The 26192-nt window shown below is 52.0% G+C and overlaps 1 protein-coding gene across 4 annotated transcripts in view; it reads right to left on the bottom strand.

The window, feature by feature from the left end:
• Positions 1-1467: 1467 nt before the first annotated feature.
• Positions 1468-26192, bottom strand: part of KCNQ2 (potassium voltage-gated channel subfamily Q member 2) — a 114664-nt gene continuing 89939 nt past the window's right edge. For 2 of the 4 annotated variants that reach the window (XM_029612806.1, XM_029612807.1), the window contains 5 exons: positions 15586-15809; positions 15031-15139; positions 12032-12163; positions 2938-3049; positions 1468-2279 (listed from right to left, as the gene is read on the bottom strand). In XM_029612806.1, the coding sequence (XP_029468666.1) occupies positions 1560-2279; positions 2938-3049; positions 12032-12163; positions 15031-15139; positions 15586-15809 (1297 nt within the window). In that variant the 3' untranslated portion in view covers positions 1468-1559. Of the gene's footprint in view, positions 2280-2937; positions 3050-12031; positions 12164-15030; positions 15140-15585; positions 15810-22693; positions 22748-26192 lie in introns of all 4 variants that reach the window. The other 2 variants (XM_029612805.1, XM_029612809.1) reach the window with 2 other exon arrangements.

Here is a 26192-nt window from a genome sequence, read left to right as displayed (position 1 = left end):
GCAGCGGTGGCTACCTCAGAGGTGACAAGGTCCTCACAGGAAAGGATCTGCGGACCCGAGGAGCTGCCAGCGGCAGTGGACAGTCTCAGGAGCCAGGACGTGCTTGCCTTTTCAGTAGTTTTCCCTGAGATGCTCCTCTTGCAGGTGGACTTTGCGTTCAGTGCTAAGGAGGCTTCCTCTATGAAGTCTTGGCAAAGGGACTTTCTCTTCCACTTGGCATTGCTATGAGGGCAGTGACTAATTTAGAATCCGCATTGAAGAATGTTGAATCAACGAAAGTAATTAATGCAGACTTTGCTGAAGGATTCAGAAATGTTTACCAGCATCTTTGGATCAAGTATCTGAGAGCCATCTCCAGCATCATGGAAAATTATGGCAAAACTTGGTATGAGGCTATTTGACCAATGAATAATCTTGAGGTTAAGTTTGCCCAGACAACTCCCCACCAGAAAAAAGGGTGAAAACTGTGGAGCACAAGAATCTGGGACTCTCTGCAGTGTCCCATTCACTGATACAGGATATGAGGAAAGGCGAAATCGGACAAGAATTGTTAGAAACTAGGAATTTAAGGATAATCAATTTTCCAAATCTTGACTTTGACTTTTTAGAATTATTTCATTGATATTTAATTGAATTCTTAGGGGTATCAAAGGAGTCTTTACTTCCTGTTGTAAAGACCTTGTTTTTGTAAACACAGTAGGAAACTATAAAAGGGGATATAAAAATTCTCAGGCTACCCAGATTCCGAAGCTGCCCGACCCTTGGGTGGGTAGAGTCATGGATTCCTCACTGCCGTCTCGAGCTCTGCTTACTGGTTACCAGTGGGTCTTTACATTTCCATAGAGAGGGCGTTTATGGTGCAGACCTTCCTCAATGGAAATGTGTAAAGACCTTATGTATGTAACGCGACTCAGGTTGGGCAGAGGAATTCTATGAATGAGAAACGGGATGCGGTAGGGAGTTTGCATTAAGGAATCCAGCAAAGTGCAGAATGGCTTCTGAAGGGGATTCCTATCTCTTCTGCGATCGTGAGGGACTGAAGGGCTTGCTCTGTTTCTAGGTTGGAAGTTTCGGGACTCTTAGTTGTGCCCTGTAGTATAATTAATGTTAAGGAAGAGTATGCTGCAGACAGAATCCATCTGTGAGGAAGAAAAACCATCACACTCACTGATACAAAAAAAAAGAAAGCAGAGAGGACCACGGCTCAACTGCCGAGTGGTTAATAGAAAAGGAGGGTAACCCTGCAGGATGAGAGCACGAGAGGCAGAGAAGTGCACAGAAGGCCTCATCCCACCCCCATACTATGGCTTCTGGCTATGTCATCCTCTAGTTGTGTAAGAAAAGCTGCCTGCATCCAGGCCTGGGTTAGTGCAGACTTCGTGTGGAGCTCTGCCTGTGTTCATATATTTACATTTCCGGGACTGGCTTCTTTTTCTGGAAAATCATTGAGCTCTGTATTGTTGGCAAGAAGAGGTTCACAAGCTCCTCCGTGTCCTGGTGAGGAACCTCGGCAGTCTTCTCCTGGACAGGTTCAAGTGCTGGGAGGGGGGGTGTCAGCGTTATTTTGTGCCAGACCACCCCATGTCACTGTAAGGTCCCTCGCCTGTGGCTGACCTGGGTGGGGGTCCGCAGGGCGTGCAGAGGTCAGAATCCGTGTCCGATTCCCCCTCGGCGATGTAGGGTCGGACCTTGGCGCAGGACCCCACGGCGGCATAAGAGCCATTGTTGAGCATGTCTAAGTTCTCTTTGGACTGGGAAATGCTGAAGCCGCTGAAGGAGCGCTCCAGCTCCTCGTGGTCCACGGACGGGATAGAGATCGAGGTGTCGCTGTCCCGCAGGCCGCTGTCCGGGTGCTTGGCGCAGCCCTCCATGCCCGCTCGGCTCCCACCGCTGTAGGCCGATAGGGATCGTTCGTGTGTTGGCGGAGGCGGGATCCTGACCAGGGAGCCTGCATCGCCCACAGGCGAGGAGCCGTGGCTGTGCCGCTGATATGATGGCTGCTGCTGCTGCTGCCAGGAGGTGGAAGGTGGGCACATGTTCGAGGGCACGCCATGTGCTGGGGGCGCAGAGAAGGTCTTTTGCCCCACTGAGCTGGTGGAGCGGATGATTTTGGTGACACAGCCATTCTTGTCCATGTGCTCCCTGTTGTCCTCGGGGCTATGGTAGGGAGGTGCTGGCTCTTTGGACCCAAAGTACGCTTCGGTTTCAGAAGGCGGGATGCCCATCCTCTGCATGTAGATGTTCACCAGAAAGTCCAGCTTCTTCTCCATGGACAATACCTGCAAAAGTTCAGATGCTTTCAGAGCAGCTTCTTGGAAAGCAAGTTCCTCCCACCAGGACGAACCCTTCCTTTTGCATGACTGCAGTGTTTATGTTCAGAATAAGTGAGGTCACAGGTGTGTGTGTGTGTTTTAACATGAAATGACTTCTGTCTCTCTCTCCCTGCTCTTGTCTGCTAATTTTACTGTAAAAAGCACCGTTTCGGCATCGGTTATAAGCAGAGCCTGCAGCATCCCGGGTTCCTGCAGCTCAGAACGTCTGTGTGCATCGTCGCAAAGTCGCGTGCTTACCTCCTGACGCCATCCGAATGCATGGAAAGACAGATCAACGGACACCGTGCTCGCCCAAACCTTTTCATTGCACCAACATTATTACATTTTGGGCTGTTGAAGGGAACGTATTTGTCAAAAGCCAGACAAGAAATGGATGGAGTTGGTCCAACAAAAAGCTGCCTCTCACCAGTTCCAGAATAACCTGGCCCTAGCCCTGCAGAGCCCTTCTGTAGGTTTAGGTCTAAGGTTCCTGAGATCCCAGCTAAAGCCTGGAGCTGACTGACGATGCAGCCGCTGTCCGGCGGCATTCTTACCCAGCAACCCCACCAAGCACAGTGCAAAGCTTGTAAAACCCATAAAATAAGAGAGACCACTTTGGCCGTACCTGCTTCTCCACTTTTCCGAGTCTGCCCATCATACTGGGGTCCTCAGGCATCTCTCCGTCTCCCGGGCCTTTGCCCGCCATCGCCGAGCCTCGACCCACAATCTGGTCAACTCTAGCATGAAGACAAACCCCAGAGAGGCCCTGATGTTAGAAAGGCTTGCAGCCCGCTTCACCTCGCCCAGCTCAGCGCGCTCCCGTGGGACTTCCTCAGTAAGGGAGAGCGTCTGCTGCCGCCGCACATAACCTCGGGTCACTATGCAGAGTAAAGCAGCCACTCGCCGGCCCGCAGAACCTTGCAGTTTTGCTGCTAATTCTGTTTCTAGGGTAATTAACTGCTCGTTTGATGGTGCAGTAAGAGTGCTGGAAAAATGTTTTGCTTTCCCCCTCTCAGTGGGTTCTCTGGGGCCGCATGGGAAATGTTAATGACAGGGCAGGGAAGCTCTGCACTTCTATGTTTTGCATTGAATGTGCATGCGAAGGTGGCACCGTTGTGTCACACCAAGGCAGGAACTGGGACATCACTGAATGCATTTCTAAATTGCGCTGCGGCTTCTGCAACCTCACGATGCACTCCCGCAGAGCTTAAGGTGACGCCACTGAGTCAAGCAGCATGGCTGCCGTTTAGTGAGCTTGAATGCATGGAAAAAACATAATCTGTAAGGTGAGAGAGGGAAAGGGAGCGTTAGCTCCCGGAACCTAACCAAGAAATGTATTGTGCAATGAAAAGGAAGCAGTTGAGACATCTCCTGCTTTTATGTTTGCTAACTTTTAATTGCACTGAATGAATCGGGCAGGAGGAGGAAATGGGGAAAACCACACTGGAGAGAAACCTGGGACCGGCTCTGTTAAAAGCCATAATTAAGCGCACTCATGATTTCTCTCTCTCCAGAGGCCTTGAGCAAACTTATGTGCTATTCAGAATTGTGCAGACAAACTGACCCTCGGGCTCTTTGCCTCTCCGTGTTTTGGCCCCTGGTGAGGAGCATCCTTGGGCCTTGCAGTTTTACTCTTGCATAATGCTCCCCCGGATGCCACTGTACCAGCTTATCTATATGCATTCCCACCAGTGCAACATTTCTTTCTTCTGCAGCTCTGCAGTGTATCTGCCGGGGCCATGCGCAGTCTCGCAAGAGATGAGTTCATGGATACAAACAGACAAAAGCAAAAGAATGGAGCAGAGGGGGTGGGATGAGGAACAGCAGGCCGAGCATTCGTTTCAAGTCAGGACTGGGGCAGGTAAGCGCTGGCACAGCCAAGGTGGAAAAGAGAGGGAATAGGGTACCCTTCAAATTTAGCTTTGCGCTGCAGGAATATGCTGGTGAAGCGCCAGGATGCTCCGCCTTCCTACAACCCAAGCGTAAGGGGGGAGACAGCTGTGAAGCATGTGTTTAAAAATGGCAGACGAGCAATCAGTCTAGAGCCTCCCACAGGTAACACACACACACGCCGCAGGCTCCCCACCTCATCATGTGTGGCACACACACTCATTCTGCCGGCTGAATGACTTCAGAAGTCCGGATCGAGGGGGAAGGCTGGGTGTGTATGTGGAGGATCTAGTAAGATCATTTTGACCGTGTGGTCTAAGTATTTATGCATGGCAGCAAAGAAAGATCAGGAAGATACTAGCAAGTATCTGTAATGTAAGCAATAGAAAAGGCATTTCATTTCTGTTCATTTCATTTATTTATATTCTGCTTTTCAGGGACTGTAGGAAGTTGGGAGTATTAATACCAATTAAATTCTCTAAGTATCCCCCAGTATTCAGCCACATGTGTATCTCATTAATTTGGCCGAATCAAACCCCCAATCTTGCCTAATATGGAGGAGAAGGCGTGAGGGGGAAGTCATGCAATAGAGAGGAGACCTCCCAGTAATACAAGTCCTTCAGCTGAGTGCTAGACCTTCCTTGCAGGCCGATACAGTAAAGCGCGGCTGCGCTAGCGCGTCTTTTAACCCGCATTGGACGCGCGTTTTAAGCGCCTAAGCCGGATGCACGATTCAGAATCGTCTTTTATGCGTCCTTACTGCGTGCCGAAAAAGACGCGCTGCCATTAGCGCCTGACGCATGTATATGGTATGTTAATGATCAGATTAGCTGTTCCCCTCGATACAGTAACGCGCGCCCAAAGTAGCACGTCTTTAACCAGTATCTTGACCGCGTCTTTAACCTCTATATTTACCGCCTACCCTGACCCTGGCGTTAGTTTGGTGTTGTGCTCTGTGACAGTCAGAATCAAACCGGACAGCGTCATGGACAACATTTATATATTGGCTTTGGCGATCTTTTTCATTCGGATGAGAACCAGAATAAGAAATGTTTGGCGAGGGAATTGTAGTCAGCCGATTAGAGACAACGGCCAACAGGAGAACCCAGCTGCAAGACCAGAGGAAGTATGTTTGTGTTCTATTTTGTGAGTATCCAATGGTACTTTGGGCATCTCTGAGGCTCTGTGGGTCCAGCGGAGACATAGACGCCTCTACGGACATCTCTATGGTCGCCGGAGAGAAGGAAGCCGCGGAAGGTACGCTGCCTTGAGCGTCCGGAAAGTTTGGTAGCTGTATGGACATGTCCACTTCGAAATGACAACCTCTGTTCAAATGAAACCTTAAGGACATTCAAGAGGCCATGGAGGTTGGAAGCTGGGCCGCTGCCTTGAGCGTCCAGAAAAGTTGGTAGCCGTACAGACATATCGGTACTGCTACCAAACCTTCTGGGTGCTCAAGAGCCCATGGAGGTTGGAAGTTAGCCAGGCCTGAGACCATGGATGTCCACGCCATGGACGGTGGGCAGAAAAAGGAGCTGCCTTGAGCATCCAGAAAAGTTGGTAGCTGTACGGCATCCAGAACAGTTGGTAGCTGTTCAGCGGAGCGGATGGGAAGGCTGGATAGCTATTTATTATGCTACACTTGACAAATAACTTTTGGTATACATTTTTGGAATCTAAACGCATCGCGAGTATGGGTTTTTAGAAGAAAAAGTCTATCATGCTCCCTTCTTCAGGCAATGTCAAGAGGGGTCTTTATTGATTTCTTGTGAACAATTTTTAATTTTGGCATGGCAAGTGAGTATTGGAATTCATTTATGAAATGTAATGACAACTCCTCTTCAAATGTCAATTGAAATGACATGTAGGGAAGAGCAATTTAGGCAGCGCGCCCTGGATACTGTATAGGCGTTTGATAATGCCTATACAGTAAAATCGATAGCGAACACTAACTGCACTTTAGGCGCGCATTTGGCGTGCCTTGGCCACCACTTGGATTTGCCTACGATTTGAATACTGAATAGAGCGGACTGTGAACCAAAATGTGCGCACGCCAAACGAGCGGGCGATATACACTGCCGCACTTTTTTTTACGCGTCGGTACTGTATCGGCCTGTTGGTTTGGAGCCTCAGGAAGACATTGAACTGCCCTGGGCTCAGCTTTCCTTTCTGAATTCTTTCCAGGAAGCGGCTTTCTAACTACGTGGCCATCTTCTGCCCATTTATTTTTTTTATTTCTCATCATTTTTATTTACTTATCTTACTTATTTTGAACTGTGCACTTTTTAGCAATGACGCTGCTCTCATTATTCGACGACTGACGCTCTAGAACTGAGAAGGGCTCAGCTTGGGAGCAGCAGGGGGGAGGAGACCAATGAGGCTATCTAGACTACCTACACAGGTAGAGCCCATGACTGCATCGCATTTCCAAGAAGACTAGAATGAGCTGTAGGGAGGGAACATCGTGTTTACTTGGCTACTTTAAAACATCTGTATCATGCACCCTCCAGGGTTCAGGGCGGGCAACAGTCAAACGAGCATGGGCAGGCGGAAGATCTTTGGACATCAGCTGTGCTATTTCTGGTGCCTATGGGGACCTGAGTGTCAGAAACAAAGTTGAAGATGATGAGACCTGAAATGGCCTTCCTTCCGTCGGAGATGATGGATTTGGGCGTGCTCGGGGAAGACATGGAGACCACGGGTGGGTAAAGGGTTGAGAAGTCAAATAAAATACAACATGGCGATGGAGCTGGTGATGGTTTACATGTGGGAATTTATCTCCTTATCTACCCATAGTGCAAGAATCTCAACTGGGCAGACTGGGGGGGGCCAATATAATCGTTATCTGATTTTCTCTATTGTTACTATGCAAGTACTACATGAGAGTGAATGCCGGACCCCCGAGAGCTCAGCTCCTGACACTGAGTGTGGGGGCCATGAAGCTGTAATACAGGGGGGGGGGCTCCTGTCACTGAGTGTGGGGGCCATGAAGCTGTAATACAGGGGGGGGGCTCCTGACACTGAGTGTGGGGGCCATGAAGCTGTAATACAGGGCAGAGCTTCACTAGGGGACAGCATCCAGCAAGCTTTGTAATAAATCTCTTTTTTTCTCCCCTCCTGTCTGAGATCTGGTGAGCATTTCACTTTCTCACATTGTCACATTTTAAACACATCCTCCAAACCCCGGAACAGCTCAAAGCCTTCAGGGCTCCCTTTCCAGAAGTAAGCGAGGCGCATGCTGAAGCCGAGGGCCAAGCCATGCACGTCTCCTGCCCTTTGCCAGCTGAGGGCCAGGAAAGGTGCCTGGGAGTGAGATCCGTGCAGGGCTCGGCCCTCCTTGGAGCGGCCGTGCCGGTGCTGGATGAGGCGCCTGTGGGATGAGATTTCCTGCTCTCCTCGGAAGACGTCCTCCCTTGGGTTTTGCACAAGCGGCCGGAGGGCAGGCCAAGCTCACTCATGCTTCATTAGGCCTCATGCACGCATGCACAGAACAGGATTGGGGGAAACCCATTCTGTATCCTCCTGCCAAACAGTAGCCAAAAGAAAGGACAGAGAAAGCAGAGCGGGCAGACAAGAAACGGCCAAACTGCCGGAACCAGAGAAAACCTTTGCAGCGTTTTTTCTGCGCACGGTTCAGGCATTTCAGCAAACCCCTTCAGCCGAGCCAGGGCCCGCCTTCTCACCCTCTGGCCCGCTGTCGAGGCCAGTGCTGTGGTTTTACTCATCAGGGGACCTGGATTATGGGGAACGGGAGAGTCCTCAGCTCGATTCGGCTAAGGGATGTCGAGAGGTGCCGGGCTGTGAGGCTGATAAGCCGCCTTCTTCAGGGAATTTGGTTTGCTAAGCGATGGTTTGTCCGCGTGAGGCTCAGGCTTCTGTTCCGTCCAGCTCAGTATACGCGGGTCTGTGACATTTCATACGGCAGGAATCGCCAGCGCCCTGTGTTCTCCATAGGCCAATGCCCCTGCTCGTATCGCAAAACCTGCAGCGGGGTGGTTTGATAATCCTAAGGGGCTCGCCTGATATTCTGGCGTTGCTGCTGCTGCTGCTAACTTGGACCTGGGTCATGCAACGTGCTCACCGTATCTCACCCAGCTACCACCTTGCCAATACTGTCTCCAGACGGATGCAGGGAGATCGGGGGTAAGTGCCTGCCCCCTTACAGCGGGAGGAAGCTGAGCGCCCACTCAGGAGCTTAGGGCACTAACTTACCATTTCCTCCTGCAATCCCTGGGATTATAATCTGCGCAGGATCCAGGAAGGACGGTGACCTCCCAGGGCCCTGCTGCTCTCTGGGGGATGGAGGGGGAGAGCCATGAGCAGGGTAATTAAGGATTTCCTCGGGTAAAACAATAATAAGGCAGATGCTGGCAGAAAAAGACCCAAGTGCTCCATCCAGTCTGCCCAGGAATCTTCAGCTCGATATTCAAAAGCCATTTAGGTGGATAAGTGAAAACGTATCCCTTTAAATGGCAGTCTGGGGACAGGCGGGAGGCATTTCAGGGTGGGCCAGATATTCAGAGTTAGCTGGTGGCGCTGTGGGGCTGTGCCAGAGGTGGCCGGGTACATTCAGCGCCTCAGCCATGCCGCTGGATAGCCCCATTAAGTTAGCCGGGTAGCTGTATCTGGCTAACTTGAGCAGCCGCTCCGTGCTTGAATATTGAGTAGTTGTTGCTCTGTGCAGGCCACGCTTTCCTCATCTCCATCATTTATGCCCTGACATTCATCCCATGCGCTCGCTGCCTGCGTCCCTCTGCCCGGTGCCCAGCAGACGTCCCCGCAGCAGGGACTGTGAGCTGGGGGTGCAATCTCTGGGCTGAGATTAGGGGTGCATATGTGGCGGGGGCAGGGTATAACCGTGTACCTACGTGTGCTGCTTTACTCCTCCCCCAGCGCCTCAATAGCTTTCAGCGTGCAGACTTTCCTTTCCCTCTGAAAAGTGGCTGCACCGTCGCTGAGTTAAAAGGTCCCCTGTGCATCCCTGCTCTTATGTTCTCTGCTCTCAGGCCGCAGAGAAGCCAAGCAAGTGGCAGCCCAGCCCTCTCCTGCAGTCCCACGTGGGAGCTCTGCTGGATTAGTGGCTCCGGCCCGGGGCATCCACGCGTGGAACCTTTCTAACATCTGCACTCGTCTGCTGTTACTTCCCACCGCCGCAGGCAGAGCAGACGTAACCTCGTGCTCGTTAGGAGAAGCAAACCACCCCTCGCCTTCTGTACCACCGTGAAGAAGAGGCTGGAAGCCATCGCCTGGCCCGGCTTGGAAGGGGTTTGCCATAGAGAAAAGGAAAACGTAAAATTGCAGAGAGAGAGAGAGAGAGAGAGGCATTCTGGCAAATCCTAACCTAGGAGAGTATTGGGGTGACTCTTTAGGCAGGGCTCCTTTGGATGGATACTTCTTATGTCGGGGAGTTGAAGGGGGTGGGGGACCCACAATCATATCTATCCTGGCAAAGTAAATAGAAAAAAAAACACCAGCAGAATGCAGAATGAAGCAACACGTGGGGGGGAAGAGACCCACAGGGAGAGCCGCAGAACCCCAGGGGCGGAGAGGTGAGCAGAGGCTGGGAACAGTAGGGCAGGGCTCACTCCTGCTGATAGGTAAGAGCGCCGAAGCGGGAGGCAGCGATCTGTAACCCAGTCTCCCCGCTGCAATATCTCTGGACATTAAGCCAACAGCGGGCGAGGCTCCGACTGATCTGGGCAAGGACACAGACACAGCAAGACGAGAAGGCTGGCAACAGAACCCAGGAATGGAGCGGAGGAGGGTGTGCGGAGATGTCCCGGTCATCATCAACCGAGCCAAGGGCTTCCGTCTACAGGAGCCCGCTGCGAGGCTGGGAGGTTTTACTCATCCCGACGTAATCCTCCCCTTACCTTGCAATCCCCTTCCCAAAAACTAAAGGGGACCTCATGCAGCGGGCTCTGATAGGGAGATAGAGCATCAGCATTGCTGGTTTGCTTTCTTTTTTCACTTTGGGGATTTCAGTTCATTTAATGTTTTCTTTTTTCGGTTTGGATCATTTCCCAACCAAACCCCTCCCCCCAGAAAATCTAAAACAGAAAAAGGCCAAACTGGGCATCGCACAGACTTCCAACCATCCTTCTCCCCTGTACAATTCAACCCAGGGCCCAGACCTGCCTGCTGGGGTCACCCAGGCCCCTCTGACCCCACTCCTGCCGATGGGCTTCACTCTGGCTTCCCTTGGCCCCTACCTCGCCTCCATAAAGATATGCTGGGCTCAGGACCTGCCTTCCTGGCCCCCACTTCACCCCCTTCCCACAGCTGCCCATCAAAGAATGTCCCATTCATGCTGGCCCCAGGGAAAATGGCACCAAAGTGATGTCAGCAACATAAGAACATAAGAAGCTGCCATACTGGGTCAGACCAAGGGTCCATCGAGCCCAGCATCCTGTTTCCAACAGAGGCCAAACCAGGCCATAAGAACCTGGCAATTACCCAAACACCAAGAAGATCCCATGCTACTGATGCAATTAATAGCAGTGGCTATTCCCTAAGTATAATTGATTAATAGCCATTAATGGACTTCTCCTCCAAGAACTTATCCAAACCTTTTTTGAACCCAGCTACACTAACTGCACTAACCACATCCTCTGGCAACAAATTCCAGAGCTTTATTGTGCGTTGAATGAAAAAGAATTTTCTCCGATTAGTCTTAAATGTGCTACTTGCTAACTTCATGGAGTGCCCCCTAGTCCTTCTATTATCCAAAAGAGTAAATAACCGATTCACATCTACCCGTTCTAGACCTCTCATGATTTTAAACACCTCTATCATATCCCCCCTCAGTCGTCTCTTCTCCAAGCTGAACAGCCCTAACCTCTTCAGCCTTTCCTCATTGGGGAGCTGTTCCATCCCCTTTATCATTTGGGTCGCCCTTCTCTGTACAGCTGTAATGGTGGCGGCTGCACCAGAGACGGGCGATGAAGTGATGTCACTTTACCACTCTGCTCTATGTGGTTGGCGCCATTTTTCAAGACTCATTAACCAGGGCAGAAGTGAGCAAGTTTTGTTCCATCCCTTAACATTATTTTAGGGAACGACACAGGAAGAGGGTAAGTGGGGCCGCAGAGGGCGGACCCTGGCCCGGATCTATCTTTATGGGAAGAGGAGGAGAGGCCCCATTTGCTAGCAGCAGGGGTGAGGGTCAGAGGGGACCAGGTTACATTTTTCAGGGTTGGGAGACCATCTTTTGATTTTTTTTAAAAGTAGCAACAAATACAAAAATAGCTCGGAGTTTTCGGGTATTTTTGTAGGAGGTCATTTTCGGTTCATTCCACTCAGAATGAATTGAAAAATGGACGCATTCACTGCATGTTGTTATTGGCTTTTAATGAATGCCCATCTCCTGGGGTTCATTCTCCCAATTTGAAGCCAGAAAAGAGAGTGCAGTGAACAGCAGCTCAGGTTGGCTGCACTGCCCTCTGGCACCAAGTCCTGCCTCAGCTACAGATCCTCCGCTCTTTGTGCCTCCCGCTATGGAAGCATTCCCAGGTCCTACCAGCCCTTAAAGAAGCTCACGTAACCCAGTCTGCATGGCCATGGTCAGTAAAGGAGCCTCAGAGCCTGGGAAAACTCAAGGCTCATTCATTTCCTGCTCTGCCATTACAACAAGCCTTCAAGTGACCGATCTGATTGGCTGACACAAATACCATTTGACAAAGTGAAAAATCATCTGTTGAGAGTTTGTTTCTGTCTCCTTTTAACTCCCTAACTGTTCCTTTCTTTCCTGTGTGAGTGCATTTCAGCCCAGAGCACCGCTCGCTACCATAAAACAGAAAGGCAGGAGGTGTGTACGCAGGGTCTCTTGCCTGGACTGCAGGTTCTTGATGCGGGAAAGCATATCCAAATGCCCAGCAGAATACTGCTCGATCACATCCATCACATCGTAGGGACGCAGGCTCTCCTTAAACTTCCGCTTAGAGACCAGGAAACGCATAATACTGCAAGAGAGAGAGAGAGAGAGAACAGGTCAGCTTCCTCATCAGCCACATATACACCACATTTCTGAATCTATGCCCAGATGTAACCAGCAAGCATGAGGATCTCTGCCAGCAGCAGGCATGTGTGGATGGATGTACCATGCATGTGCACACCTGTAGTGTGGATGTACCATGCATGAGCACACCCTTAATGTGACTATACTATGCATGAACACACCCTTAGGGTAGATGTACCATGCATGAGCACACCTGTAGTGTGGATGTACCATGCATGTGCACACCCTTAATGTGACTATACTGTGCATGAACACACCCTTAGGGTAGATGTACCATGCATGTGCACACCTGTAGTGTGGATATACCATGCATGAGCACACCTGTAGTGTGGATGTACCATGCATGTGCACACCCTTAATGTGACTATACTATGCATGAACACACCCTTAGGGTAGATGTACCATGCATGTGCACACCTGTAGTGTGGATGTACTATGCATGTGCACACCCTTAATGTGACTATACTATGCATGAACACACCCTTAGGGTAGATGTACCATGCATGTGCACACCTGTAGTGTGGATGCACCATGCATGTTCTCATCTGTAGCATGGATATACCATACATGTGCTCATCTATAGAGTGGATGTACCATGTATGTGCACATTCTTAGTATGGATGTACCAAGCATGTGAACACCTAAGTGTGGCTGTACCATGCATGTACAAAGTTGCAGAGAGGATGTACCATGCAGGTGTACACCCTTAATGTGGTCATACCATGCATGTACACACCCTTAGGGCCAGATTTTCAAAGGTGTATGCGCGTAAGATATGCGCGTACCCCCCCGAAAACCTGGCCGAAGTACCCCCTGCGCGCGCCGAGTCTATGTTGAGTAGGCTTGGAGACGCGCGCAAGCCCCGGGACGTGCATAAGTCCCGGGGCTTTCCTGGGGGGGGTGTCGAGGCGGCACGTTATTTGGGGGCGGGGCCACGGGCGTGGTTCCGGCCCATGGGCGTTTTGGGGGCGTGGCCGAGGCCTCCGAAACAGCTCCGGGGCCTGGTAATTGCATACCGGCGGCCGGCCCGATGCGCGCAAGTTACGCCTGCTTCGGGCAGGCGTAACTTGTACAACAAAGGTAGGGGGGGTTTAGATAGGGCCGGGGGGGTGGGTTAGGTAGGGGAAGGGAGGGGAAGGTGCGGGGGGGGGGGTGGAAGGAAAGTTCCCTCCGAGGCCGCTCCGATTTCAGAGCGGCCTCGGAGGGAACGGAGGCAGGCTGCGTGGCTCAGTGCGCGCAGGCTGCCGATTTTGGGCAGCCTTGCACGTGCTGACCCCGGATGTTAATGGATACGCGCATATCTATTAAAATCCCGTGTACTCTTGTTTGCGCCTGGTGCGCGAACAAAAGTACGTGCGGGCGCAGATTTATAAAATCTACCCCTTAGTGTGGATGCACCATGCATGTACACACTTATATAGAGAATGTACCATGCGGGTGCACACCCTTAGTGTGGATGCCCCATGCATGTGAATATCTTAGTGTGGCTGTGCCATACATGTTACACAGTTGCAGATAGGATGTACCACGCAAGTGTACACCCTTAGTGTGGATGTTAACATGCATGTGCAAACCCTTAGCATGGATGCACCATGCATCTACACACTCTCAGAGTGGATGTACCATGAACATACACATTTGTACAATGAATATACCATGGATGTTTTCTTATATTAACAGCCTCAGTGTACAGCAAGAAGATATCAGTTCTGGTCCATTCAATAAATGCTTCTAATATTGGAGATGCTTTGATTATTTATTGATCTCAGTGGGGTTTTTTATGTTGTCATAAGCAGAGCAGACCTTGCAGGGGAGGCGTGGGGGATCAGCTTTGGGCTTGTGGTATATAAATGGAGATCCAGCATGAATCTGGTCACAACTGAGGGTAGCCCAAACTCGTAGCACTGGTAGTAAACACTGCAGGCAAGGAAAACACTCAGTACAGGACCTGGTACTTCTGGGAAGTGTCTTTTGCACTAAATGTTACTGGAGGATCAGAGGACGGTGTTAGCTGAGACATGGTGTTACAGCGGGGCACCTTTTATCTGAAGATCCTTTACCTGGCGAGTTCCATCATCCAGAAAAAGAAACTGTACTTCTCAGGCCCTGAGAAAACTATTTTTATGTGGCATAAAGGATATCCCGCAAGGAGCGACTCAATCTCCCCCCTTTGTTAACCTCCTGCACAGTTCACGTCTCAGCCCAGCTGTCTGAATCTCATAGTGCCACGTGTGGGAGAGAGAGCGGCAGCCATGAGGGGAGAAAGGGGGAAGGGGGTCAAACAGAGCCATGGGTAGGGGGAAGGGCAGGGGAAGTCCCATTAGCTGGAAATATCCAGTACCTAGAACGGTCTTGATCCCGATACTGCGTTTGGATATCCCATTCACAGCACCCAAGCTCGGGAGGAAAACCAGGAACCGGGAAGGTTTCCCAAGCGTGCCAATAGTGAGAGCAATGATGGGCTGGGGGTGGGGGGGGGGATAGTGCATGAGACCCCTGGGCACTGACGGAGGTCTCAGACTCACCTGCTGGGCAGGGGGCAGCCCATGGAGGCAGAGTAGGAAGCCCGTGTCTTACCCATCTCCATTTATACATAAATGCCCACGCAGTGACAAATAGCAAATGCTTGGGAAATAAGAGAGCCATTTGGCACTGACCTGTTGAAGGCACCAGAGTTTTCAGGAGCTGTCAGACATGAATTTGGTTGGGGGCTGTGTAAAAAGATCACCTGCCAGGTGCCAGCTCACCTTTCTTCTGACAAAAGTTTGCATGGTGACCATGTGACTCTGTAACCTTTCCTCTGGCTCTTACCACACAGCCCGGATGGAGACCTTGAGTCCGGGGGTTAGATCTTCAGTCATGAACTCACATGCACAGCTTTTGTTCTCATCCGGAAGGTCATCTCCAGGGAGACTTACTTCTAGGTGTAAAAGCAAAGCCCAGAAGTTACACATCAGGCCCCAGTCCAAGGATAAGCAAAGGATGCAAGTTAGACATAACACCGGTGTCATCCCTGCACACGTAACCAGAGTGCTAAGCGTGTCTCACAAACAGACGTGTGCGGGAACGTGTAAGCACTGGCACGCAAGCTCATTTTCTGTGAGATTTACATAATGGCTATTTTTTTTCCCCTAACTCAGTGTACGTCCTCCTGCTGGCACTATAGGAAACCTTCCTCGCTTTGCCGCGGTCCGTGGAACGGGCACAGTTTCCGAGCGCCAGACATTGGGTCACGCGCCACTGCCGCCTTCTCCAGCACGGCTTCCTAGGGCTCAGAGAAGGGAGCGCGTGGAGCCACGGCTGCTTGCCTCAGAGTCTGTAGGGAGTAAATTAGCAATTTATTACGTGCGCGCGAGAGCCGTTCACCTTCCGAGTTCTGCCGCGACGAGGCACCCTTTATGCGGAAGGCCTGCCGGCTGCGACTGCGATCTCCGAAACTCCAGCTCTTGGGCACTTTGCTGGGGCTGTCGTCAATGCTCTGGTCGGCGCTGGGGGACCTGCGGATGCCCTGGGCCTGGGGAGAGCCTTTTCCCTTGGAGGCGACACCCCGCGGGCTGGAGAACACCCGCTCCTTCAGGCTCACCTTCTGACTGTACGGGAAGAGAAGAAACGAGTTACAGGCAGAGCGAGCCCTGATCGGAGCAGAGTGGGCCCCATCCAAGGTGCTCCCAGACTGGGAATCATGCAGCATCCCTAAGATTGTCGTGGGGGACACAGAGCGAGCATGCAAAGTCTGCACCATCCCACACTTCTGCCCTATTTCCATCTGCAAAACTTACACGCCTACTACATATCGAGAGTCAGGAACCGAGGCAGCGCAACGTGCCGATGGATTTGTATAAGGAATTGCCTTGATCAGCTTCTCCCATGATGGAAGAATGTGTCTGGCTGCTGTTGGTCTAATGTACCAAACTGCCAGGGAAATACTGAAATACTAGCATGGTAACACAGGGGCATGCAGTCAACTCAACAACGCCTTATACGAACCAGCCTGTCAAAATATGACTTCTGGTCCCTCCTACTCCATGCAGAACTTGTAAAATCCTAGACGTGCAAGGTTATGGACGCCTGCATCAATCCCCTGAGTCTTCCGTTCTGAATTGTCAAGGTCCCACTGACCTAGCTTCCCCTAACTAATCTTCTGTCCCAGGCCCTCCATAAGGTAAGTGCCTGCTTGGAAGACTGGGCTTTAAGGTGGGGGCCCAGTTTCCAAACCCCGGCCTGGTGCAGGGAGGAGGCCGTGGCAGGGCCATCCCACGTGCATCCTGTCTCCCGGAGCATGCATCGGTTCAGAGAGTTAGTGCATGCAGTGTTCTTCCTCTCTCGCATTCTGTACAGAGTTCCTGGCTTCCTTCCGCTCTCCAGGCCATCATCGCATGAAGTTTAGGTGATTTAAGAGTCAAGGCATTAATAGCTCAGGATGCATCACACGATGCATTAATGCTGGGGGCCAGGAGAGCTGGAAATGCTCCAGAAGTCTGTACTTGGCCACATATCGGTCATTCCTTTCTGCTCAGTGTGGTACATGCAAGCTCGCTAGTGCGCAGGAGAGGGGAACACAACACGAGAGAGCTCTGGAAGGTCTCAATTATACATCAGGAGAGAATCCACATGCAGAGGAAGTGCCATTTCAGCACCCAATAAAGGTGGATGGAGATGGGGACAGACACATCTGGCACAGGGAGAAAGAAATGTCCCTCCTAATGCCACCCAGGCTGTCACTGTGACAATACAAAGAGAAAAACAGGGAGAGGGGTTCTGGAAGCTCACGAGCTGTGAGTTTGGGATTCTCAGGAGAGACAGAGGATTAACCCTGCCAACATGCTTGCAGGTGACGCCAGCGCTCAGGCCCCGTGTTTGCTGTGTCAGGGCCCCAGAGCAGAACCACTCAGCTTTACCACAGGGGGCCACGAAGGGGCGGAGTCCCAGGCAATGGCCCTGCATCCCCCCAAACGTGGATTTAACGCAAGCTCCGATAAAAGATGAGAAGGCCTCACTAAACAGACTTTTCTGTAATTATCAGGAATCCCCTCCAGCTTCTGGTGCCACAGCCTCAGGCCCACACTCGCTGCCCCACCCTCTGCATGGTGCCTGAGAGCGCCACCTAGCAGCCAACCAGGGATGCGCATTCAATTCAAACCAAAGGGAAACATCGGCTGCAAATTTACTTCCATTCATTTTCTTTTAAAATGTTGTTTCCAAAGGAGGAAAACGTCTGCAGGCTCCTCTTCTGATTCTCCTATCCCCATCTCTTTCTTCACAGGACAGGAGGGATCCCCGGCGCTCCTGCCCTGCTGGTGCTATGCTAGACTGAGGGCAGCAGCATTGCTAATTTATTGCATGCAAAATGGTGCCGGACACTTTTCTAAGCCCAGCCGGGGACGGCTCCTGCTCTGTGAGGTACAATAAATGTGATGAGAAGGTTCAGGGCAGGCCCAGGAGGGATCTTTTCCTCCAATGGGGCCCAACATTTTTTTGTTTCCTTTCTTCTTACTTTTTAAAATCTTGTTTGTTTCATGTTTTCAGTTAAAATAGAAAAATATCTCTGCATCTATGTGAGGCATGGTAGCATGTTACCGTTCTGTGTGCATCTATGTGAGGCATGGTAGCATGTTACCGTTCTGTGTGCATCTATGTGAGGCATGGTAGCATGTTATCGTTCTGTGTGCATCTATGTGAGGCATGGTAGCATGTTACCATTCTGTGTGCATCTATGTGAGGCATGGTAGCATGTTACCATTCTGTGTGCATCTATGTGAGGCATGGTAGCATGTTATCGTTCTGTGTGCATCTATGTGAGGCATGGTAGCATGTTACCGTTCTGTGTGCATCTATGTGAGGCATGGTAGCATGTTATCGTTCTGTGTGCATCTATGTGAGGCATGGTAGCATGTTACCATTCTGTGTGCATCTATGTGAGGCATGGTAGCATGTTATCGTTCTGTGTGCATCTATGTGAGGCATGGTAGCATGTTACCGTTCTGTGTGCATCTATGTGAGGCATGGTAGCATGTTACCATTCTGTGTGCATCTATGTGAGGCATGGTAGCATGTTATCGTTCTGTGTGCATCTATGTGAGGCATGGTAGCATGTTACCATTCTGTGTGCATCTATGTGAGGCATGGTAGCATGTTACCATTCTGTGTGCATCTATGTGAGGCATGGTAGCATGTTACCATTCTGTGTGCATCTATGTGAGGCATGGTAGCATGTTATCGTTCTGTGTGCATCTATGTGAGGCATGGTAGCATGTTACCATTCTGTGTGCATCTATGTGAGGCATGGTAGCATGTTACCATTCTGTGTGCATCTATGTGAGGCATGGTAGCATGTTACCGTTCTGTGTGCATATATTCGACACACGGTAACGAGTTACCCATCTGTATGCGCACATTTTTTTTGTGTAACCACACTTAGGCAGAATCTGCAAATGTACTAATGATGCTGTCTTCACAGATGCAAGGAAATGGATTCCCTTTCTGGCTGGCATCGTTCCTTGGCTGTGAGTGTGCCAGGAGTACTTTTAATTAAACTGGACAGTCTAAAAGGCTACAAAGAATTAAACACGTTTTGAATTTTATATTGAAGGAGCAGGAGGACTGTGGCAGGATAAGTGGCAATGAAGGAGTCTTGCTGTATTTTTTATGATTGTAGCTTCATTCCCCAAAACTGCATCCCAGCTACTTAAATAAAACCTATCGTGTGCTTCTCTCCCCCAACTTTCCTGGGTAATCTCATCCACCTACAAACTGCTCACCCACTGGTAGTTAAACTTCCTAAAACACCTCCTTAGGACTTGCATTCTAATTGTTCGTCAACCATCTCAGAAGAAGCACGAGGCATATAAAAGTGAGATGTACTCTCCACTTTAGAGAAAACATTTCTCAAAACGACGGAATTATGAACGTACGTGAACGGTGCACGAATGGACAGCAGCCAGGGCCGAATCCTTCACGACTGGCGCTACCGCTCACAAGTCTGAAACTTGTGCTAGCTCAAGGTCAATATCTGTGCATGCTCCCTACTGCCAACTAACGTCCCTTGTTATGGGGAGGTCAGCACGGAGATCTGTGGCCAAAGGGAGGGCTGCATCTTTTTCAGGGGTCTTCTGGTTCATGGTTCATCAGCTCGTGTGCTCTTCCCTGCTGCACCGTTCACAGACCATGCAGACCGGATTCACTCCCCCGTTACCAACCTGTATCATTGATGGGACTGCTCCCTCACCTTAAGGGAGTAGCAATTTCTCTTGCAGGCTGAATTCTTCAAACAGGCTTTTCGCCTGTGAAGGCCCACATTTTTTGGACTCATCTGACTACTCTGATTTTAGCTCTGGCCTTCATCTGATATTATATTAGTTTTTGCCTCATACTAATGTTTTGCAGGGGTTCATGTGATTAATGGAGCTTGCGATTGTTTAGTTCTGTTAGGTCAATTTCCTTGTTTGGATGTTTGCTTTGATTGTATTTTCTTGTTGTTTAATGCAGTTCTTGTTATTGTACATTGTTTGTTGTACTTCACTGTTTGTACATTAGTGAGTAACAAGTTTGAAAAAACTTGAAACTTGAGGCGTGAATCACCTGCTGGTGCTGCCAGCCTACCCCTATTTGTCCCCAGGTGCAGGGACAAAGTCACAACAAGACTCAACTCCAGCCCAGGCTCTGCACATCGATTTACTGACGCTACTAATCACTTGGACAGTGAGGGAATACAAGGGGGGAAACGAGGCTCCTGCCCAACGTCCAGACCTTGAGAGGGGCCCACGCGGGGTCAGATTAAGGGCACAGGTAAAGGATAATGAGAGTAGGCTGGTCCACACATCCTGTCGCAGACCATCCATGTCTAAAGCTCTAGCTGGCTTGATCTGTAAGAGGGAGAGAAGAAGAACCTGTTCCATGGAAATGACAGACGACAGGAGAGTCCTCTGAGGCGGTGGGAGCCTCGGCTCCACCGTGCATGAAGAATTTACTCTGGAAGCTCGCACTTACATGCAGAAAGCACGGGTTACGCACGCACATTTGCCGTTTTCATAAGGAAAAAGTTGATTTGATTTTCGGTTTGTTACAAATGGAATGAACCAAAGACATCCAAGCTTTTTAGGATCCGCTGAGCCCTGTTTGAGGCCAGCTCGCTGTGAATTTGATAAGATTATCCTGGCCATGCTTTAATCGTCTCTGCGCACGCATGAAACGTCCTCACAGACTGCCTGGCAGATGATAACAGAGAGCCCCTTTCTGACACTGCCCTGCAATTTCTATGCGCACGGTGATAAAAGCGCACGAGGATGGAGCCCTAGTCATACGACAAGAACAAACCAGCGAAGACAACCCCATGGGCCTGACTTAAAAGGGCAGCACGTGGGTGCAGAGGGCAGATCACTGGAAACAATGCTGAGAATAGCTTCTCAGACTGATAAATAATAATCACGTCTGCTCCCCCCCCCCCCCCCCCGCCCCCGCAAGAAAACGGGAATCAATCAGCGTGGGGAGCTGTGCTGGGAGAGTCGCCCGACCTTCACAGTGCCCTCTGCCTTAGACTGAGCTCCCTAAACTTAGACGGCTGTTGCCTCTCCTAGGCTGGAGCCGCAGAATGCCTAACGTCCCCCCCCGGCTGGCCCAAGCTTAGGGAGATGCGGGCGCCTGGGAACATCAGGCTCATCTGATTTAGAAATTATGATCAGGGGCCAGAAGCAGCAGGGACTACTGAGGCCTAAGTCAATTCCCCAACTCTCAAGGAAAATGTAATTCTAGCAAAGGATGCCTACCTTCTAGCAATGTCCTCCAGAGGTCACCTCTAGTAATGTCCTCCAGAGGTCACCCTAGTAATGTCCTACAGAGGTCACCTCTAGTAATGTCCTCCAGAGGTCACCTCTAGCAGTGTCCTCCAGAGGTCACCTCTAGCAATGTCCTCCAGAGGTCACCCTAGTAATGTCCTACAGAGGTCACCTCTAGTAATGTCCTCCAGAGGTCACCTCTAGCAATGTCCTCCAGAGGTCACCCTAGAAATGTCCTACAGAGGTCACCTCTAGTAATGTCCTCCAGAGGTCACCCTAGTAATGTCCTACAGAGGTCACCTCTAGTAATGTCCTCCAGAGGTCACCCTAGTAATGTCCTACAGAGGTCACCTCTAGCAATGTCCTCCAGAGGTCACCTCTAGCAGTGTCCTCCTGTATTGGTTGCCCAGGTTTTAGGCCTAGCAGTGTCCTCCTGTGTTGCTTGCAGGGTCTGTGATTATGTCACAGGATGACCTTCAGATCCCATTCAAACTTTACTCCTCTGCAAGACCCATCAGAGAAGCACATAAAGGAACCCTTCAAGTCCCACCAACTAAATCCACGCGTCTAACTTCCAGCAAAGAACGTGCACTCTCCACAGCCGCCCCTTCATCTGGAACAACCCGCCGACGGACCTAAGACTGCAACCCTGCCTCCTAACCTTCCGAAACAAACTCAAGACCTGGCTTTTCCTCCAAGCCTTCCCTTAAGTTCTAACATATCAACCTGCTTCTCAAGCAGACTCAGCATTATTGGGCAGCTCCCGCTCCAGCCCCAGTGTAGACATATGGATTCAACCTCTAGCTTTTGCTTTCCTTTTACTTCCTGGCTACTCTAGCCCCCAAGTTCAATCTCCCTGTTATATGCAACTGGGCTTTGGCCTTCCTGTTATATGGTTATTTAGTTAGTCCCCAAGTTCCATGTAAACCGGTTTGATATGAATCTTGTCATGAAGATCGGTCTAGAAAATGTAAAAATAAATAAATAAATAAATGTCAGCCTTTGTCCCGGGCTGTGAAATGTTATATGAAGAAGGTTGTTTGGGAGTGCGTCATATGGCTATGTACAGTGAGATAACATTCATACCCCTGCACTCCTTATCTGCAGAAAGAGACAACACAATTTCAGCACAAAAGCAAAGAGCATGAGAGCAGCTGGAAAGCTTAGTGCCCATCCACCAGTCCTGCTCAGCTTCATAGCTCCTTCCTCTGCTTCAGAGATCCCTTTCCCCTGCTTTCCTGAATCCAGATCTCCTGCATCCAGCACCCGGTCTCTGTCAAGAAATATTTCCTTCCATTCTTCCTGAATCCACAGATAAATAAACAGAGCTCTCTCCCTCTCTCTCTCTGTCTGTTTAAAGCTTTCATTTCATTTCTTCAGGTGTGGTGAGCAGGTGTCTGCACGGGTGTGGATACTGTGTCTTGTGAGGACAGCACTAAGTTGTGTCCTGTGCATGACTCCGAGTCCCCTGCAGCCCCCTGTGTGCAACTCCCGACACACGTCTCATCCTACTAATCCCATCTCAGCGTGACCTCTGCCTCCACAGGCCCCGCAGTGCTTTGGTGATCTTCCTCTTTACCCCTAGCTTTGTACCTTTGCTGAGGAGGGGAACTGAGATGGGGGGGAGAGGAGGGTGGGGGGTGGTGGTGCATGGAGCGCATGCAGTTAGTCAGCGCTGGCTTGGGGCTCACGTCCCCTGGTACCTAGAGACTCCGGCACAGCAGCTGCAAAGCTTCTCTCTGCATCTCCTGCCCTGACTGGAAATGAGGAAACAGAGTGGGATTAATCCTGCAAGGCGGAGAGAGAGCTCGCGATTCAGAGCCTCTCTAACCTGCTCCAGGGGGAACCTCGGCCCCCCCCCTCCAGGAGACCTGCTTCAGCTGTAGCTGCTAGAATTTGCCCCCAACACCCCCCTCCCTAAAACAAGCCTCCCTGCCTGCTCATGCAACCCCTTCATCTCCTCAGACAGGAGCGACTTGGGTGGGGGCAGAGGAAGTCACAGTCCCGTCTCTAGACATCGTGCAGCTTCATTTCTGGAGTCTGTCACCCCAGTTCCGCTTTAATATATATAAGAAGAAGTGGGAGTGAGGCTCTCAGGACGCCCCACCCTCCAACTCTCCCCAGCTGCAGCCGTGATCGGACGCAGAGCATTCAGGGTCACTGACTCCCGTAATTTCCCCAAACCCACTGGGTAATGAGGAAGAAAGCTATTCAGTCCTTTGCCTGCTGCCTCAGACACAGAGAGGCGGGGCATTCGCATAGGACGGGCTCTGACTTTGCATGGGAAGCTGCTGCTATATCCATAAGAGGGCCTCAGGCTCCAGAGCACGACAGCTCAGTAGAAGACGGGGGACAGACATCCCCGTTCTGCAGAGCTGTATCCCCAGGATCAACCTAAAGAAGAAGCCCGAGCCTGCATTAATAATGAGCTGGAGAGAAGGTCAGCCTGGAAATGTTACCGCCACAAGTATCCTTACTTGTGGCGGTAACAAGTTTAAAATGTGGCGGTAGCAAGTTTAAAATGAATAAGGACGGAGCCAGGCCTTGACAATGGGAAGTGACTGGATCAGCGAGCAGAAAAGACCACCCCAGCCACCAAGCAATCAAAGGCCTGGATTCCCTTCCAGACCCCTCCCCAAAGCTCATAAAACTCTGAGCCTCACAGGTGGGGCCTGGGAGTCTGAGGCTAAGATCTTTGAGGCAGCCCAGCCCTGCCCTGGAAAACAGGAGGACAAATGAGGAAGGAAGACCAATGTGCTGGGCCCCGAGGGAGAGAGAGTGACCCGGCAAAAGAGCAGGAAAGTCTGTGGAAGGAACCCTGCCCTGACTCTGTCCTTTAGAACAGCATTTTCCAGCCCTCTCCTGCAGACACCCCTCTCCTGCATGCACACCCCTCTCTTGCAGACACCCCTCTCCTGCAGACACCCCTCTCCTGCATGCACACCCCTCTCCTGCAGACACCCACCTCTCCTGCATGCACACCCCTCTCCTGCAGACACCCCTCTCCTGCATGCACACCCCTCTCCTGCAGGCACCCACCCCTCTCCTGCATGCACACCCCTCTCCTGCAGGCACCCACCTCTCCTGCATGCACACCCCTCTCCTGCAGACACCCCTCTCCTGCAGGCACCCACCCCTCTCCTGCAGGCACCCACCCCTCTCCTGCAGACACCCCTCTCCTGCAGGCACCCACCTCTCCTGCATGCACACCCCTCTCCTGCAGGCACCCACCTCTCCTGCATGCACACCCCTCTCCTGCAGGCACCCACCTCTCCTGCAGACACCCCTCTCCTGCAGGCACCCACCCCTCTCCTGCAGACACCCCTCTCCTGCAAGCACACCCCTCTCCTGCAGGCACCCACCTCTCCTGCATGCACACCCCTCTCCTGCAGACACCCCCTCTCCTGCAAGCACACCCCTCTCCTGCATGCACACCCCTCTACTGCATGCACACCCCTCTCCTGCAGGCACCCACCTCTCCTGCAGACACCCCTCTCCTGCAAGCACACCCCTCTCCTGCAGGCACCCACCTCTCCTGCAGGCACATCCCTCTCCTGCAGGCACCCACCCCTCTCCTGCAGGCACCCACCTCTCCTGCAGGCACATCCCTCTCCTGCAGGCACCCACCTCTCCTGCATGCACCCACCTCTCCTGCAGGCACCCACCTCTCCTGCAGACACCCACCTCTCCTGCAGGCACATCCCTCTCCTGCAGGCACCCACCCCTCTCCTGCAGGCACCCACCTCTCCTGCAGGCACATCCCTCTCCTGCAGGCACCCACCCCTCTCCTGCAGGCACACCCCTGTCCTGCACACACACCTCTCCTGCATGCACCCACCTCTCCTGCAGGCACCCACCTCTCCTGCAGACACCCACCTCTCCTGCAGGCACACCCCTCTCCTGCAGGCACCCACCTCTCCTGCAGGCACCCACCTCTCCTGCAGGCACATCCCTCTCCTGCAGGCACCCACCCCTCTCCTGCAGGCACCCACCTCTCCTGCAGGCACATCCCTCTCCTGCAGGCACCCACCCCTCTCCTGCAGGCACACCCCTGTCCTGCACACACACCTCTCCTGCAGGCACCCACCTCTCCTGCAGGCATCCACCTCTCCTGCAGGCATACACCTCTCCTGCAGACACCCACCTCTCCTGCAGGCACACCCCTCTCCTGCAGGCACCCACCTCTCCTGCAGGCACACCGCTCTCCTGCAGGCACCCACCTCTCCTGCAGGCACACCCCTCTCCTGCAGGCACCCTCCTCTCCTGCATGCACACACCCCTCTCCTGCAGGCACCCACCTCTCCTGCAGGCACCCACCTCTCCTGCATGCACACACCCCTCTCCTGCAGGCACCCACCTCTCCTACAGGCACCCACCTCTCCTGCAGGCACCCACCTCTCCTGCAGGCACACCCCTCTCCTGCAGGCACCCACCTCTCCTGCAGGCACACCCCTCTCCTGCAGGCACCCACCTCTCCTGCAGGCACACCCCTCTCCTGCAGGCACCCACCTCTCCTGCATGCACACACCCCTCTCCTGCAGGCACCCACCTCTCCTGCATGCACACACCTCTCTCCTGCAGGCACCCACCTCTCCTACAGGCACCCACCTCTCCTGCAGGCACACCCCTCTCCTGCAGGCACGCACCTCTCCTGCAGGCACACCCCTCTCCTGCAGGCACCCACCTCTCCTGCAGGCACACACCTCTCCTGTAGGCACACCTCTCTCCTGCAGGCACACCCCTCTCCTGCAAGCACACCTCTCCTGCAGGCACGCACCTCTCCTGCAGGCACACCCCTCTCCTGCAGGCACGCACCTCTCCTGCAGGCGCACCTCTCTCCTGTAGGCACGCACCTCTCCTGCAGGCACGCACCTCTCCTACAGGCACGCACCTCTCCTGCAGGCACACCCCTCTCCTGCAGGCACACCTCTCCTGCAGGCACGCACCTCTCCTACAGGCACGCACCTCTCCTATAGGCACACACCTCTCCTGCAGGCACACCCATCTCCTGCAGACACCCACCTCTCCTGCAGACACCCACCTCTCCTGCAGGCACACACCTCTCCATTCAGAGTTCCAGCACCGCCAGGATGGAGACCAATCTCTCAGCACATTCATTAGGGATATCCTGAAAACCAGACCGGTTAGCTGTGCCTCGCAGGAGAGGGCTGCAAGAAAGCTCTTGCCTTCAAAAGACCAGAG

The sequence above is a fragment of the Rhinatrema bivittatum genome, chromosome 8, assembly GCF_901001135.1.
Source record: "Rhinatrema bivittatum chromosome 8, aRhiBiv1.1, whole genome shotgun sequence".
Lineage (NCBI taxonomy): Eukaryota > Metazoa > Chordata > Amphibia > Gymnophiona > Rhinatrematidae > Rhinatrema > Rhinatrema bivittatum.
Note: the sequence above shows the minus strand (reverse complement) of the source record. Positions and strands in the feature narration are given on the sequence as shown.